Source organism: Garra rufa, chromosome 12, assembly GCF_049309525.1.
Source record: "Garra rufa chromosome 12, GarRuf1.0, whole genome shotgun sequence".
NCBI classification, from domain to species: domain Eukaryota; kingdom Metazoa; phylum Chordata; class Actinopteri; order Cypriniformes; family Cyprinidae; genus Garra; species Garra rufa.
In genome coordinates this window covers 38,797,626-38,816,476 of record NC_133372.1, presented here as the reverse complement: position 1 = coordinate 38,816,476, position 18,851 = coordinate 38,797,626, and the positions used below count along the sequence as shown (strand labels likewise).

General features: G+C 35.3%; 1 protein-coding gene across 1 annotated transcript in view; it reads right to left on the bottom strand.

The window, feature by feature from the left end:
• Nucleotides 1-18,851, bottom strand: part of tafa3a (TAFA chemokine like family member 3a) — a 135,257-nt gene that overhangs the window by 10,128 nt on the left and 106,278 nt on the right. The window contains exon 3 of the mRNA XM_073852334.1: nt 2,034-2,183. Coding sequence (XP_073708435.1) covers nt 2,034-2,183 — 150 coding nt within the window. The remainder of the gene's footprint in view (nt 1-2,033; nt 2,184-18,851) is intronic.

Below are 18,851 nucleotides of genomic sequence, written 5' to 3'. Positions count from 1 at the left end.
CTATACAACTTACATACACAGACATAAGTAAAAAAAACATGAAAATCCCAGATGATGTCTCAGACTTTTACAACCAATGACTCAATCTACAGCAAAAAAAATAGAGAGGTCAAGTGTTTTTCAGTCTTAAGTGTAGTGGCTTTTGTCCTCATACAGCAGGTAGAATCATGTGCTGTGGTCTCGGTGCTCAGCAGGGGGTGGCAGCACCTGTCAGATGCATTAGAGGGCAGAAAAGAAGATCAAGATCGATTGACCTGTCCAGTGAGGGGGCCGCTGACATGTTATTAGACAAGCAGCCCACGCTGCACTCGAGCGAACAGCAGGATGACGGTGTCACACTCAAACGGACCCAGACTCAGAAGTGACAGCCCAGAGAGATGAGACTGAGATAAAGAGGGGCACTTAGACTTTAAAAACCAACAGGCTACTTTAAAATGATGGTTTAATTTAAGAGCATTAATTCTTAAAACAATAAATCGCAAAAGCAAGGAGTCTGACAACAGCCAATGCTCCACACATCTGATCTCACAATCATCCAGTCTGTCTGAAAGACATGAAGAAACAGAAACAGAGACAGATTAAATCCAGAAGAACTGTAACAACGTCTCCAAGATGCTTCAAGAAACCTACTTGCAAAGCTACAGTACTGTTAAAAGTTTTAGGCACTTGTGTAAAAATGCTGTAAAAGAAGGATGCTGTCAAAAATAATGTCCTAAACAGATTTTCTTTATTGATTAACTTCTATTAATTAAATTAAATCAACATTTGGTGTGACCATCCTTTGTGTTTAAAACAGCTTTTGCCCTTTAAAGGCACATGCACAGTTTTTTGCAGGTAGGTTTCTTGAAGCATCTTGGAGACCTTGCCACAGTTCTTCTGGATTTAGTCTGTCTTAGTTTGTTCTGTTTCTTCATGTCATTCCAGACAGATTTGATGAGATCAGATCTCTGTGTGGAGCATTGGATGTTGTCAGACTCCTTGTAAACAAACAAAAAACGCACTGGATTTTTAAAATGAATGGCAAAATCAATGTTTGGAAGTGTAAACTGGTATTTCCTACTGGCACACTACAGCAAAAGATAGAAATAACTAACTTAAAACAATTTTTTAGCTGGCGAAAATACTAGTGTTTTAATAATTTTGGCCACCACTGCATATATGAATATAATGTAAAGTTAATGCTAGAATATTACAAGCATCATTAATATTACCTTATAATATACACTGCTGCTCAAAAGTTTGGCATCAGTCAGATTTGTAATGTTTTTTAAAGAATTATAAGCTCATCAAGGCTGCATTTACTTGATCAAAAATACAGAAAAAAAATAATATTGTGATATATTATTACAGTTTAAAATAATGGTGTTCTACATTAATATATTTTAAAATATAACTTATTCCTGTGAATTTTTATCAGCCATTACTTCAGTTTTCAGTGTCACATGATTCTTCAAAAATCATTCTTAAAAAAATAGTTTTGCATCACAGGAATAAGATACATTTTAAAAAATATATTCACACAGAAAACAGTTATTTTAAATTACAATAACATTTCACAATATTACAGTTTTCTTCTGTGTTTTTGATCAAATAAATGCAGCCTTGGTGAGCATAAGAAATGCCTTTAAAAAACATTAACAAACCTAACTGATGCCAAACTTTTGAGCGCCAGCGTATAACTTTCTAATTTAATTCAGATTTTTATTACAAATGGTATTTTTAGACAACCAATGAATGAAAAGATGACTGTTGACTAGAGATCATGGTCAATAATCACAAATTTGCTTAGTGTCCGAAAATATGTCATAATCAAAAATTGCCTGTGGTTTTTATGTTTTAAATTAAATTTTGTGCTTTAAATTAATGCTATACTAAAAATATAATTTAAAAGTCTAATCTATCTCTCTATTATTACAGAAATAATAAACTATCTTGTTTAATAGAATCAAATAGCAAAAAGACACACACATATGCGAAAAACAAATTCTCTCTCTCTCTCACACACACACATAAACAAATGAAAAGTGTCTTACCGTCCACACAGGAAGGAGCCGCTCTTGTTGTCCCAGCAACTTGCCCAGGGAAGCAAGAACACTTGACAGTTTGGGAGCGCTCCTCGATTTTGTTCTTGTTACAGCAGCGGTGGGCTGCAATGACCTCACAGGTTCCCGCTTTGACGTGCACTGAGAAAAAACAACAAGGACACAGAGTCTATTAAAATCAACCAGCTGTTTCAAACTCTCCTCGCCGACAAAGGAAACGACGAGGCACTAATGCATATTCTGTTGCTGCCGGTGGCTGCAATGGAAATGAATTTGTTGACGTGGAGGCAGCGTACAATTTAATTAATGCTAATGCAAGCAGTTTGATTTGTCTCAGGTCAGGAATCAGAAGAAAATGTTCCCTGTGATCAAAGGGGTTGGGTTTTATGATTCACTTTAACAATTAGAAGTAAAACGGTTAATTGATAATCATGGACCTTTATGCATCTTGAAAGGCAAATTATTTATTCATTTTTTTTGTTTTGTTTATCCTTCACCTATGACTGAACAACAGCGGGGAGGAATGTTACTTAGCATATAAAAGCGTGTATTCTGAAGCTCTAAATTGAGGAGCTTAAAAAAAGAAAAGAGTATAAAAACATTTCGAAAGTTTTAGTGTACCTTTCAAATCAGCCTTAATTGCATTGCTAAAGATTTTCAATTTAAGACTTGAGTTAAAAATTGATTGAAAAAGGGGCCTCCATTTTCCCATTAGCTGGCCAATCTCAAAATCTCATCAACAACATTAAAAACATTTTGCCTCCAATCAATAAAGAGCCTTTAACGTGCGCACAAAAGGGTCTGTCGAGCGGCAGGCCGATTGTGGGCTTGGAAAAGAAAAACAGAGATTTACCGATGCAAACGCTGCCGGGTGAAGGGCTGAACCCCCTTTGTGTGATTATCTCTCAGCCCGAACACACTGCAGGGCCAAAGTTAATTTCAAAAAGTTTGAGCGGATGCAAATTGAATATTCAATGCTTGAGTTTGTTCCAACAGCTTATAGAAAATGATTGCTTTGACTCATTCAATGTGCATTACCGCCTTTATTTGTGTACCTTCCAACCGCACAGTGCTTGTAAAAATCTATCAGAGAAACAAACTGGGATGGGTTACTCTAGCAGCTGGAGTTTAACATGATATGAGTTCGGCTTAACTCTTAGAGCAGTGATGTGAGAAATGGTTTGAGCATTAAAGGGATAGTTCACCCAAAAATGAAATTAGCCCATTATTTACTCACCCTCCAGGCATCCTAGTTGTATATGACTTCCTTTTTTCAGATGAATCCAATCTTAGGTTATATTAAAAATTATCCTGGGTGTCTCTCTTCATCAGTCCAAAACAAGTCCAATAAAGTGCATCCATCCATAATAAAAAAGCACCTCACACGGCTCCAGGGGGTGAATAAAGGCCTCCTGTAGTGAATCAATGCATATTTAATCCATATTTAAAATGCAATAATTATTTTAATTTAGCTTGTACCAATTGGTCATCGGCCTGGTCAACTCCTCGTTTTGTACTTCTAATTCGTGACTGGTGCCGTTTACCTCTCTCCACACCGCCAACGTCCTACAGCATCTGCCCAGAAAGGCTTCCATATATGACCAGTTGGCTCAAGCTAGATTAAAATGATTATTATGTTTTAAATATGGATATTTTCTTACAAAACTGCATCGATTCGCTACAGGTGGCCTTTATTTACCCCCTGGAGCCATGTGAGGCACTTTTCATTATGGATGGATGCACTTTATTGGACTTGTTTTGGACTGATGAAGAGAAATACCCACCCATGCCATTCTAAAGCTTGAAAGTGCCAGGATAATATAATTCCGATTGGATTCATCTAAAAGAAGGAAGTCAGACCTAGGATGCCTGGAGGGTGAGAAAATAATGGGCTAATTTTCATTTTTGGGTGAACTAACCCTTTAAAATGTCTAGTTAATACCATTTGCATCCATTTATTGCCATTATATATTCATAAAATTCCGTCAAATAATGTTGATTTAATGCTTTCCGTTGACAGACAAGTAGTGTTAATTTCGTCAGACGAGACGAGACGAAATATGTTCGTCAACGACCTTTTTTTTCATGACTAAGACGAGACGATGACAAGACTGCACCACTGTCCAAAAACGCTGACTAAGACTAAATTAACATGCATTATTGTTGACGAAAAAAGACGAGACGAAAATGTTTTGCATAAAATAAAAACTAAGATAAAATCTCTCTTCATTTTCGTCTACAATCGTCTCTGCTTTTTCATCAGCTGTTACGGCTTTAAAATATTCAAACTGCGCTTTGGCACGCTGGCTGGCGCTGAGCCAGAGACGGACGAGCTCTGCTCTTGTCATATAGTCACAACTATGCAGTGTTTTTAACCACATAACGCTTATTTTAGGTTTCAGACATTTAAATACACATAAGTACTAGTAAAATGAGACATTTAGAGTTTGTAAAATACACACATAGGTCTATGGAAGCAGCAAATAACAATCTATTCAAATATAATTTGCCGATGTGTTTTATTCATATCACATACACATAGGCTTAGTAACTAAAAAGTTCACTCTATTCCTCTTCTAGTTCACCAGCCATTACTTGCATGTATTTCGGGAGAAACGGATGAATGTATATGTGCTGTAAAAATGCCCATCTCACGTTACAGATTACGATCCAGATCATTTATATAGGGTTTTAAACGACGAAACATACTAATTCACACATATTTGTGAATCGGAATATTAGATAGTTCATGGCATGGTAAGCAAGTGTGTGAGTATTCTGGATAAAAAAGGAAAAACGAAATAAAAGCGATCTATCTGTCATACAGTGTTATTGTGTCTGTGTTGTGTCACGTGACAAGCTTGATGCGTAGCCATGGAAACAATAAGGGCGAACGTTCTAAAATAACGGTCGCTTAAAAAAACTCACTCTCAGGGGTCCGCTAGAATATTTTAAACTCACCACTGAAAGGGTTAATCATTTGTGAATGTGTCTCCTAAATCGGAAATTGAAAACCAGACACGTTTAACATTTGCATTCAACAAAAATCATTCAAAATCATGTATTTTGTCAGGTAATTATGACATTTAACCAATGTTTGAGATATGTGAAACACTTTTTTTTACTGAAATGTGTATCAGTAATAATCTCAGTAATAATGTGTTATTTTTAAAAAAGACTAAATTTTTTTGACTAAACCTATATAGACTAAAATATATTGAGTTCTTTTTTGACTAAAACTAGACTAAAATTAAAAGACTTTTAGTCGACTAAAACTTGACTAAGATACCTTGAGTTTTCTTTTGACTAAAACTAGACTAAAATGACGAGACTTTTAGTCGACTAAAACTTGACTAACAAAAAAAGATATGTGAATGACTAAATATGACTAAAACTAACAAGGACATTTGGCACAAGACTAAGACTAAGACTAAATTAAAAATAGGTGACGAAATTAACACTACAGACAAGTAGAAAACTGGTCCTGGATGAATGACCTAAAATTACACTTAAAACCAAATATTGACAAAACTAGACATAAAATGTATTATATGTGACCCTGGACCACAAAACCAGTCTTAAATAGCATGGGTATATTTGTAGCAATAGCCAAAAATACATTGTATGGGTCAAAATTATCAATCATTAGGACAGGGGTTCCCAACCTTTTTTACTCCGGGGCTTCTCCGGTCAATTTTGCATGTCCTCTTATACCGTACTACGCCGTAAAGAGAAAAGTATTTATTTTTGAACCTTTTTTAATTAACCAAAACATTTGTTTTGCCTTATTGTTCTTCTACTGCATGTTATAAAAAAGCTCTAAATTCAAACAAACTTTAAATTAAAACTTTAAATTAAAACTTTAAATATACCTATATATATACACCTATATATATATATATATATATATATATATATATATATATATATATATATATATATATATATATATATATATACACACACACACATATACATAGTTAGACAGTCTTTACGACTTCAAAGTACTTTTTCTTCAAAAAGTGAACTCGCTGTACAACAGGGAGATACCAAAAGACCACTAAACCTACTATCCATTTGAACTTGACTGACTGAATAGCTACTGTTTGTATCCATTAAAAAAATAATAATACATGAATTCAAAATACAGCAAATACATTCTAAATCTGTTGAAACACATCGATGTGAAGGTTAGACGAAGACGGGATCAGTGAACTCTGTCAGTGCGCGCCTGATGCTCATAAAAACAACTAGGCAAATGTGAAATTTCACGCCAAAATACGATATGGATCAGACCCCCGAGAGCGCGCAAAGTTTGTGAATCAATAGCGGACTTATGCGTGCCTAATGAACGACTCCGGTGTTATACATTAGGTACGCGCAAGTTCGTTATTATTACACTAATCGTCTTCACCTTTACATTAGCACGACGGTTTGCTTCATGCATGCAGCCGAGAGATGTAACATTAATTTGCGTACAGCGTTTGGAAGTTTTGAGCCGCTGTTCAGTTTGTATTTAACAGTGCAATGAGGCTTGCTGCGCGAGTCTGAAGCAATCAATCACAGAACACGAGAGGCTGTGCTTTTATTATTTTCATTTAGCATATTAATAATGAAATTAAACAATTATAGGATAATATTTAAATTCATTTTAAGATATCTCGCGGCTCCCCTGTTGGATCACTGAGGCCCCTAGTGGGTCGCGACCCCCCGGTTGGGAACCGCTGCATTAGGATATTAAGCAAAGATCATGTTCCATGAAGATATTTTGTACATTCCTACTGCAAATATATCAAAACTTAATTTTTGATTAGTAATATGCAATTCTAAAATAAACTTCATTTGGACAGCTTTAAAGGCGATTTTCTCAATCTTTTTTTTTTTTATAATTTTTTTTTTTTGCACCCGCAGATTCCAGATTTTCAAATAGTTTTGGACAAATATTTTTCTATCCTAACAAACCATACATCAATAGAAAGCTGATGTATAAATCTGGTTTTGTGGTCCAGGGTCACATATATACAAAAAAAAAAAATAATTATATATATATATTTATATAATAATTTAAAAATGAATAAAGCTGATGAATAAAAATTTGGTGAAAACGTTTGATTCTATAATCCTATTTTAACATTTTTCACAAATAAAGAAATTGTTAAAAATGTATAAAAAGAAAGTAATTAAGAAAATTCCTAAAACTAATATTTCAAACCATTCTTTGAACAACTGTAAATAAGAGGTAGAGAAAAGTTTTAAGAAAGGCATAAAATGACGGTTTTCAGCCCTTTTTAGTTTGACACCCTTGAGTCAATGTCATGGGTTCAGTACTTAAGAACACACATATTTATGTACCTCGAGTGAACTGCAAGTTGCTTTCTTTTTGCTTAAGTGTCTGCCAAATGAATAAATGTAAATGCTATGATCTATTTGCTCAAGAGCTTCTGTGAAAACTCAAAAAGCTTTCAAATTTGGCAGTGAAAATTAACAGTTTCTATGTTTGGCACTGATCAAAATCTGTTCCTTGACTCGAGGTCACGCTGAAATCGAATCAAATTCGCAAAACAAAGAAAGTGTTGTGTTCCTGGAACAGAATGTTTTTGGCACAGCCAAAGAGATCAGCACCAACACAGGAGCAACTGATCCTGGATCAGCCCTCGACCTGCTGTGGGAAAGCTTCTCTCAGGATAGCAGCCTTCATTACGCTGCAGGAATAAGGTTGGCAGGGCCTGGAGAAACAGTGCGAACTACTGATTAAACCATAACCCTTTCACCAAGGTCATAAACAAGCCAACCAAATCCATAGGCAATACGCGTGTGTACGTGAGTGGTCGGCTCCTGTGAAGATTAAGTGGGCAGTGTTTAGCAAGGTGCCCGAGGACCAACAAAGAGAATTAAACAGCTACTTTTTGGCTCTGTATACTCGACTGATGTGAGACCTTTTCTGAGAAGGTGTTGTGTCTTGCTCAGGACATCTGTGCAAAATTTCCATGGACTCGCAATAGCTGCGATCGATATGTTTCACTTAAGGTGTGCAGGCTGGTCGTCTGGCAGAGTCTGGGAACGTCTGCCTCAGCAGCAGGAGGGGGCGCGATTGGGGCGCTAACAGTAATGGGAGCTGGCACGGCTCTTAGGCACTGCTTTCAGTGCCACAATCACATCCATTGATCCCACATTGACAAGCGCCATCATCCCAATGAAGACTGTGAGGAATGGATGAACTAGATGGATGATGAGATATATATACATATATACAGTATATACATATAATTTGTGTGTGTGTGTGTGTGTTGTCTCACCCAGGTTGCATTTATAAAAATATAGCTTAAAAAATAAATATTATTACATTTAAAACGTGTTCTCTTTTAATATAATTTAAAATATTATTTACTCCTGTGATGCAAAGCTGAATTTTCAGCATCATTACTTCAGTCTTTAGAGTCAAATGATCCTTCAGAAATCATTCTAATATTTCTTTCTGCTCAAGAAACACTTATTAATATTATTATCAATGTTGAAAACAGTTGCACTGTGTAATATTTTTTTTTATTCTTTGATGGATAGAAAGTTCAAAAGAACAGCATGTATTTGAAATAGAAATTCTCTTTTTACAGCGCTTTTGATCAATTTAATGAGCTTTTGATGAATAAAAGTATTAATTTCTTCTTTTTTATCTTATCGACATCAAATCTAATAACCTCCTATTTTATGACTTACTTAAAAAGCAACTTTTATTTAATCTAATGCATTGATACTCACAAAAGTTCGAGTTTTGGGCTTTTAGCATAAATAAATAATCCTTAGGGGTGTGCGATATTGACAAAAAATATTTTATCGATAATGATAATTAGACAATATTTTGCTGTGTGTGTTATTGTGCTTAAGCACTACCCTGCTGACTCAAAGTTTTTGATATTCCTTTTATTCTGTGAGGTCAGTTCACAGCAGTGATAGAAATTATTATTTTCCAATAAGTTTAAATGGATTTTTACCTTTATAAAGCCAAAAGTGTGCAGAATCTTTTGAGTCAAATTCTGACATTTAATAAGTCAATTTAAACCACTATCAACAGAATTCATCTTCATGCAGAAGTTGCATATGAAGTGGCATTTAGATGTATTTATATATGTTAATGCAGCTATATTTGAAACCATTTTAAAACTAAAAGGATACGCTGAATGTGAAATTAAAACCGCCAGTAGGTGGCAGCAAGTCGCTGTTAATAAATGAGTCATTGCAACTGAACCGAATCATTTAAACAGTTGATTCATTCAGGAATGAAACACTGTCATGTTGTTAAGAGACGCAAAACTGTACAGTGGCTGTGTTTGGAATGATTTTTGTTTTCATTACGTAATTTAACATTATGCGTGAAATCGCTCACTTGTTCACAAAATGTGTATTTTCTCTCCATTCACAGAATTTGCATTTTCTGTACAGCACTATATAGGGGATTAGGGCTGGGCGGTATGACCAAAATTTTATTTCACGGTGACAAATTTTATTTCACGGTAACGATATCTTTCACGATATAGTTTTTTATATAGGTAGTTATTCCAGAAAATGTACAAAAGGCAGGGCTTGACATTAAGGTTTGACATGTGACATGTGCTTGTCCTTTCAGACGAGTAAATCAGACATTCACTTGTCCGAGTAAAAAAATTTACTTGTCCTAGGCAAAAAAAGAGCCTTTTTTGCTGTAAATTAATCTATTCTGAAGTCTCAATAGTCTCATCACTGCTCTATAAGATCTTACTTTAATCAGAATATCTGTGATATTTGCCTATCAGAAATTGATTTCTAGGACACTTTTTAAACTTTATTTTCCTAACCTTACTAAATGCGTCATCATTTAAATTAAATTCTGAAATTTTATCAATACATTCAATTAAAATTACTAGACTCTGTATGGTGACCATTCAGATTAAATAAAAATCAACAAACTCCATCTTTCCACTGCATAGGAAAAACCCAGCCTGCATCGAAAATGCTATTTGAATGTATTTACTTAGACTGTTTAATGAAGATAAGAGGTTCCAAAAATGCATTTACACAGTAAAATTGCAAATACATAAATAATGCTATAAGATTAATGTTGTACTTCTTTAAAAATATAAATCTAAAATGTTGAAAAAATGCAATACTTTTAAATATGAAACCGAGCCACCAATAGGTGGCAGTAAGTCACTGTCTTAATGAGTGAGTCACGGATTCAACCAGTTCGTTCACTGACAAACCCGATTCATTAATTAAATGCTAAATCATTCAGTATTAAAACACAGCTGTGTATTTCTCAGATTCGCGACTGTTCTGCTGTGTCTATACTTATAACTATTTATTTTTTATAACTTACATTTAAAATGTAAGTCAGTTAATATTAACTACTAGTTTATTGAACTACTGGGGCCGGTTGCACCAGCTGTGCTTAAGTTACAACTTAGCCTAGTTGCGACATAAAGGGACACTAAGTTTCAACTTACGCACTACTAAATATTTTTGCGTTGCACCAATAAACTTAGTTTAAATGTAACTCTACGTATAAACTAAATATTTACGGAAGCGTCTGGTCAGGAGTAACGGTTGGAATAAAATAGCAGACTGAGTGAACTGCATCAATATGATCTTCTTTTAACCGACAACCTTTAATCCTTTAGGCATATTATACTGCTGACATTTATACTCACATTCATATTAAGAGAGAGAACAATATGTGAATAAACGTACTTGTTTCTTTTTTAGCGCGTCTTCAACACCCCATCTACAGCGCGACTCTGTGCACTTCATGCTGCGCATGTCAGATGAAATGATAAATAAATGGCATTTCTTTTTTTCAATATTTATTGATCCTTATTTATTTCAGTTAGTCTCTGAATGTTATTTACATATGTGACCGTGGACAAAAAATAGCTTACATATAGACTAGTGTTATCATTGTTTCGTTTTTAATGAAAACTTGTTTTACCGTTAGTATATGTGAGGCAAAAGAAGTTAGAATGAAAGATAAATTAAAATTTATAGCATTTAAACAAGTTCTGCTCACGTATTTGAAGGTTTCTATTGGATGATTTAGTGTAAACATCATATTAGGCGACTACGCATTACTTTATGGAGAGTTTACGAACTACTAGCTAAGTCCTGCCTTACGAACAACTGGTGCAACCAAATAATGTATAGATTTAGTTACAAACTAACTTGTAGTTACTAGTAATTACCTATATAATATGTTATACAATATTTATCTTCTTTTTCTACCGCAGTATGTTTGTTTCTTTGTGTATGCTGTTGCGCCTATTCGTTTTAAATTTTCTGTGATTCAGATAGGCTGCACAAGTTTACACTGTAAGTAGTACAATCAGAATAATTCTCACCAAAGTTTCGGTGCTACACTAATTATTGTTTGTTATTGATGTTTTAATCAGGTTACTTGTCCGGTCGGACAAGTAAAATTCTCCTTCACTTGCCCATTCACAAAATCCACTTGAAGCGGACAAGCGTTAATGTCGAGCTCAGCAAAAGGGCTTTATATTAAAAATAAGCTTGAATATTTAAGAAAAGAAAAGGACTTGATCTTATTTGATAATTTAGTATATTATTTTTAACCTTATAAATATAGTAAACACTTTCTTTTGATTTTCTTTTGAGCCTACACAAAATGTATCGGACCAATTGGAATTCTACTGTACACAGAATGGCATATTTTATAGCAATATGGATGAGACTGTGGCTGTCGCATGCTGTCAAATGAGGCTTTACTGAGCTCAACGGCTCTGGCCCAAGCTGTAAAATTAACAAAAAAATATAAAAAATAAGGAAATGAAGTCAACATTTCAAAGCACTATAGCGGACCTTTAAGTGTGGATGAAGTGTCCATATTAGGGATGCACCGAATGTTCGAAGTCCAAAGCGTGAGGAAAATCTGCGCTAAAACAGCGTAATGAGAATCATTCACAAATCTGCTGGCTGCTGTCAACAAAAAGTAGTACTGAGGTCTTCTTGCGTAAAAGGCACCATAATAAAAGTCAACATTCATAAATGTCAGCATTGAAATTTTACTGTTGTTCTGTAAGGCTGCATTTATTCGTACATTAAAAACACATGCCTGATTCAAGAAGTGGGTCTTAAAAATGTCCAAAGAATATTATTTTACTAACTTATTAGTTTTAAGTTTAATTGTGCTTTGTTGGTAAGCTATAATATCTACTAAAATGTTACAAATGTTCAGTGTTAAAAAATATTTTTAAATTGTTGTTTTGTAATTTTTTTTTTTTTTTTTTTAAAGCAAGACAAAACTGTAAAAAGAAAATATTGGCCATTTAATTTATGCAATGGTGAAAATTGGTGAAAAAATGGGGAGAAAACATGAAAACCTTGTTCGATAAGCGGCCCAGTGTGTAATTTTGTTTGGCTTTGGCTTCGCCAAGAATTTTCATTTCGGTGCATCCCTAGTCCATATACTTTCGCTTACTACTATCAAACACAATAAAGCCAAAAAACCAAACATATGGTTTTCCAACAGTCTAATAGTCTTTCAAGCAATGACAAACATATGGTTATTTCACAGGATTTGCAAATGTTGCTGGCACTTGTCAGATGTGGTTAGGATCTAAGAGTCTCCATGCAGTTTCTCATTAATGCGAGTTGAAGGGTAAAATCATCTAACATTGGGATGTGTGACATTCTTCACAAGGGTAAAGGCCATTTTAAAAATAAAACAGAACAGATTGCCGCCTCAGATGCAAGTATGAGCATTAAGCAGGCATTTTTCCCCCTTATGCCTTACTTCTGTGCTTTTTCAGTCTGTCATTGATGGGCTTTTTTAGAGCCGAGCTGCTCTTTTTCCACAAATAGTCAGCGAACATATTGACGAATAACAAAAAAAGAGAGAAAACATATAAAATGTTCCTGCTAAGCTCCTATTGAATTAGCATAACACAGCCACCCTCTGCTTTGGTGCAAGAGAGAGAAATGACAGACTTTGTGTTCACAAAATTGCTATTCAAAGGTTGTTTTTCCACCCAGAAACACTGTGATGGAGACGCCGGATGAAAAAATAAGTGCGAGGTGCTTAACCGTTAAAGCGAAGGCTGACTAAATATCACTGTATACCTCGGACGAGCGTAGTAAACAAATGATTAAACCGTCATTACCAGAGGACTCATCAAAACAGCTATTATGTTGCCATGCTAAACAAAAGCATAAAGGGATGTCCTTAAAGGTACAATCTGCTTTCGTTTCATGTGACAGGCAACAATTACTCATGGGCAATAACAAAGCCTCTTCATATCTGTTAACTCCTCTCATATGTTCAAACGCAAATGTCTGTTTGCAGCCTCAAAGCTAATAACTACAGTGACAGTGTCTGTTTAACCAAGTGCAAAAATAAACTATTGAAGACCAGATTCGACCCTGTACATTATATAGTGGCACAAAAAGTACTAAAACTGTCAAAAATGTCATTGCATTATATAATTACGTTTTTATTTTTATAAAAGAAGGCAGAAGCAGACTTCTCCTGCAACATGTCTAATGCAACATGCGTAAAAAACATTCATTAAAGCATTCATGAAGTCGGTAGGTTCCTTCTGGAACCAAACACGCATTCATCGCCAGAGTCTTGGTAGTCTCTCCAACCCAAGGCGCTTGACAGACAATATCAGCCTCACCGGTTCAATGAAGCAGGAATGGTGTGTGTGTGTGTGTGTGTGTGTTGCATGATGTACGGAGTCTGATACGTCCAAGATGGACTGACTCTTCACGGCTGTAAAGAACCATCTGTTTCTCCATGAATGTTCTATGTTCAATGAAGAAGGAAGGGTAATATTGATTTAGTCATCCGAGAGTTAAATAACATCATGAAGTATTCATTAATGGTGCACTGACCAGAGCACATGGGCACATCCACAGAACAGCTTCACTAAAAAAAAGAAAAAAACTCTAAAAAGAACACAGAAGTCTTTCATATGTGCACTGCGCTAAGCAGTAAAAACCTACAAGACAATGTTTTTTCTTGGAAGTACATCTGAAAAAACGCGGTCAACAAAAAAAGGTAAAACAGCGTTGTAGTACAACTGAAGTTGAAGACGAAAACGAGATGGGAGTTTTTTGACATACCCTAATAGGGCTGTGCAAAAATATCAATACATCTGACTATCGCGATAATTTCTTTTACGATAGTGTATCAATAGTCTAACCTCAAGTATCGATCCAAGTTGTGCCAAACGACGTCATTCTTCATCGATATGAACAAAACCCTAAGCAGTACGGTATCAGAAGTAAGCAAGAGTGAGCATGGCGGAAAATATAAAATCGCCTCCAGTTTTTAGAGCTGATGTGTAGCTGCACTTTGGTTTTAACACTATATCAGGGAGTACTGAATTAGAAAAAAAAATGCCATGTGTAAGCTTTGCAAATCCAGTGTCCCCCCTAACCCCCTATTTTCGATATAACGCCAGATCACAATAGAAGTCATTTAAGGTTATCTTTCCTATAAAACAGGTCTATACACTGTTCTTTTATTAAACAAACTAAACTGCCTTATGTTATTTATCTTATTAACACGAAGGCATGTCATTTCTGTCACTACATGGTCGTGCGTTTACAATGTCTCCTCCGCGAAAACATGGAATGGATCGCGGACTCCATTCATAAAAAAGGAATTTACTATAGCGCGGAATGCCACCGAATCGTCGATTTTTGGATTAATAAATCAAGAGTTGGTCTGTCACTTAATTCAAATCGCGATATTGACTAGTGTCTATGAAAACTGAAATGCAAAAAGACCGTTTCAGTATGAATCCTGCATGTTCCGTTTGCCTCTGTATGTATGAATGGCGGAGACGCAGTTTTTTTCCCTACACGCATACTGAAGCACACGTGATGCTCCAGCTAATGTTTGGCCTTTGCATCTCACTTGAACAGATAAACTCAATCTCCAAAGCTGCTGTGAGTGTCACTTTTACCATTTCATTTGAGAAAGCATCATATCATACTATACACACAGAAACTTCACGGCAACCTGTCAAAATAAAAGTACGGTTTAACATGTAACAGAACAATATTAGTCTTGTATTACTTTTGTACAGTATAATGTAAGTGTTTATATATTCCTATTTAAATAACTTGCATAAAACAATATATATGATCAAAAATATATATTACAACAAGATTAACCACTTAATTGTAGAAATAATAATACTATTATTATTTAAACGTTTTAAACGGAATGTAATTTTTCATTCATGACGTCTAGACTGGACTATTGTAATGCACTACTAGGTGGTTGTCCGGCTTCTTCACGCTCCCTAAGGTCGCAAAACTCTCGACTTTTAGTAGTACCTAGGATAGCAAAGTCCACTAAAGGAGGGAGAGCCTTTTCACATTTGGCTCCCAAACTCTGGAATAGCCTCCCTGATAACGTTCGGGGTTCAGACACACTCTCTATGTTTAAATCTAGATTAAAGACTCATCTCTGTAGCCAAGCATTCACATAATTTATCTCATAACGTTGTACTTCAGTTACATCTGATCAAATGCACATCAACATTCTTCAGCTTGGGCAAAACACATAATTTTTGCTTGGTTGGAACAGCAGCTACGCTAATTATTTCTCTATTTGTTTTCCTGTTTCTGCCACAGGATTTCCATCGCATGGTAACTAGGAATTACACAAGATTCAGCCTGGATTCAGAAGAAGAGATGATGTCAACCCCCCAGAGGACCGCCGATGATGCCAGCCTTGAAACAACTTACAGCACTACACCATTTTTCTACAAGTTTGATTGCAACACATAATCATTACTATTAGTGTTCATCATCTGTTTTTGATTACACCATTACCGTTTTTAATATTTATACCATATGTACATCGACTTAACATACAGTAGTCACCACTAATAAGCTACTAAATATATTGTAGTAGCCTACATTTTTTTTTGTACAGCTGCTTTGAAACGATTTGTATTGTGAAAAGCGCTATACAAATAAACTTGAATTGAATTTTTCTTCCATGTATTGATTTTAACAGTAAACCTCTGTTTGTTTGGCAAAAATTAAAAGGGTTTATTTTTCATTTGATTAATAAATTACTGTTTATGCTTTCATTTGATTATCAGAAAAATTAAAACACAAGAATTTCTAAAAAAAAAAAAAAAAAAAAAAAAAAAAAGAAAAAGATTGTTGGGCCCTATTGTTCAAAATGTTAAAATAGAGAGTTTTGGACTTATTTTTTCACTGAAATAAATGTTTTCGTTATTACACAAAGTAGGCTAAAGTGTTTGGAAAAAGTAACGTTGGCTACTCTGTTCAACACTGTGCAACTACACACTGTGCAGTTCTAATGAATTGGAATGGATGGAAAATAAATTGGAATTGTAATTTTAATTCGCCTGCCAACTTTATCAAGTTGTCAATGTGACATGCATACTAATACAAACTATTGCAATATATCACAATATTTATTGTATCGCAATATATCGTGACCCATGTATCGTGATATGTTTCGTATCGTGAGGCCCTTGCCAATACACAGCCCTATACCCTAACTGTATTGACCCGGATTACACAGACATGCGGATTACATTGCAGAGATGAAAAAGGACAAGCATTTGAGGTTAAAAAGAATATAAATTGTACATTTGTTTTGAAAATAACCAATTGTTTAGCTAGATAACACTGTTCTTTCTCGGCTGGGATCATTTAGAGCCCTTTTGAAGCTGCGTTTAAACTGCATTTTGGAAGTTCAAACTTGGGGGCACCATACACACCCATTATATGGAGAGAAATCCTGAAATGTTTTTTCCAAAAAACACAATTTCTTTACGGCTGAAGAAAGAAAGACATGAACATCTTGGATGACAAGGGGGTGAGTACATTATCTGTAAATTTTTGTTCTGGAAGTGAACTAATCCTTTTAAGACATAAATCACTGTGTTTAAGAGGATACTTGCAAAGACGGACAATTTGACGCATACAAGTGTTTGTATTTAACCGTTCAAGGCCTATAAAGCGATAAAAATAACTTGGTTCACTAGTCCCATGCTCTATGAACACCATCTTCATGTGTGCACGCCTCTCTGACAGTGTTCAGAAATATGTATACATATGGTGAAATGAGTTCTCTTTTGCTTCTGATTGCACTTTAACAGCTTAAAATCACTTGTTTTTAAACCATAATGCCTAAAAATGTGCTGATGACCATGTAGCACAGCAATGTCATATGAACGCGTAACTGCGATAGAGATCTCTACCGGTTAATCACATCTACTGATATATCGCCCACCCCGAGTACTGATACACTAACATAAGACTAAAACAAACAAAAAAGATTTTAAATGGTAGTGTACACAAACACACAAAGAAATTTCCCATCTAACCTACACCGGTCTAGATCATTTTAGTGACAAAATCCATCAAAACATTAAACTTCAACAACCAATAAAAAGTAAAGCTACTTTTATAGATGATTATGGGTGGTCAGCTGAAGCAGTACAGAAAACGTTCAGTAAACTACATCGAGTAGCACATTACTAGCACATTCTCTCAGTTGCGCTGCAGGAAATGAGTGCACTCTTTTTCCCCGACTCTGTGATCAAGCTCACTTTCAGTCCGTCTGTCCTAACACTTATTACTCAGTGTGACTGCAGCGAAAAGAAAGAGAAATGCTTCTCTCTCTCTTTGACCAGAGACAGAAAGTGAAGCAGAGTGGCAACCCAATTACCATACCATCGCCATGGCAATTTACAGCAAGTCACTTATGAAATTGTTATGAGGCGATAGGAGAGCTAGCCATCTGCAGGCTGCGGAAAATGGAAGATCAAACGCTCCGTCTCGACGCCGCACTGGTTACCTGATCAGAGGTGTTTGGGTGCAGGGAGGGGCGAGACGGTCTCTAAAAAGTCTAAATGAATAGATGTCACATCAAATGTTCTTCACCGGATCAGATCTTTGACACAAATACACTGTGTTTTTCCTTGACACAAGATGCACTCTAATAACCAGCGAGCCGTGGAAAGCCTGAGCCGGCACGATGACAGCAAATTCTCGCCTGTAAGATATGGCCATTCAGGTTCTGCTGAAAAACAACAACAACGCACAAACACTGCTAAAGTACCTCTGTGGTTAGTGAAGGCTAATATGAAGTCAACACTCCTAAAACAGGAGTGAGTCTGGGCAAAGGTCCAAAACCTCACGCTGGTGTAAACAGAAATTGAAAAGCACACAATAGTAACACATGAGTACCTGTAAATGATAACGGTTCGCTTTTTAAGGTGCTGTACTGCATGTTAGATGTCTAGTTTAAAAGTCTGTAAATTATTTTTCCCCCTCACAAGCGAGATTTATTATATTATTTAATAATTTAATAATTGTGACCCTGCACCATGAAACCAGTCATAAGGGTCTAAATAAGCCTTCCATTGATGTACGATTTGTTAGGATATGACAATATTTAGCAGAGAAAGAAATATTTGAAAATCTAGAATCTGAGGGTGCAAAAAAAATGTAAATATTAAGAAAATCGTCTTTAAAGTTGTCCAAATGAAGTTCTTAGAAATGCATATTACTAATTAAAAATTAAGCTTTGATAGATTTACGGTTGAAAATTTACTAAATATCTTCATGGAGCATGATCTTTACTTTATTATCCTTACGATTTTTGGTATAAAAGAAAAATCAATAATTTGAACCCATACAACGTATTGTTTGGGTATTGCTACAAATACACCTGGCCTACTTAAGACAGGGTCACAATTTATTAATATAATTTAATATATTATTCATTATTTATTATTAATATTTAATCCTGTAGCAGACACT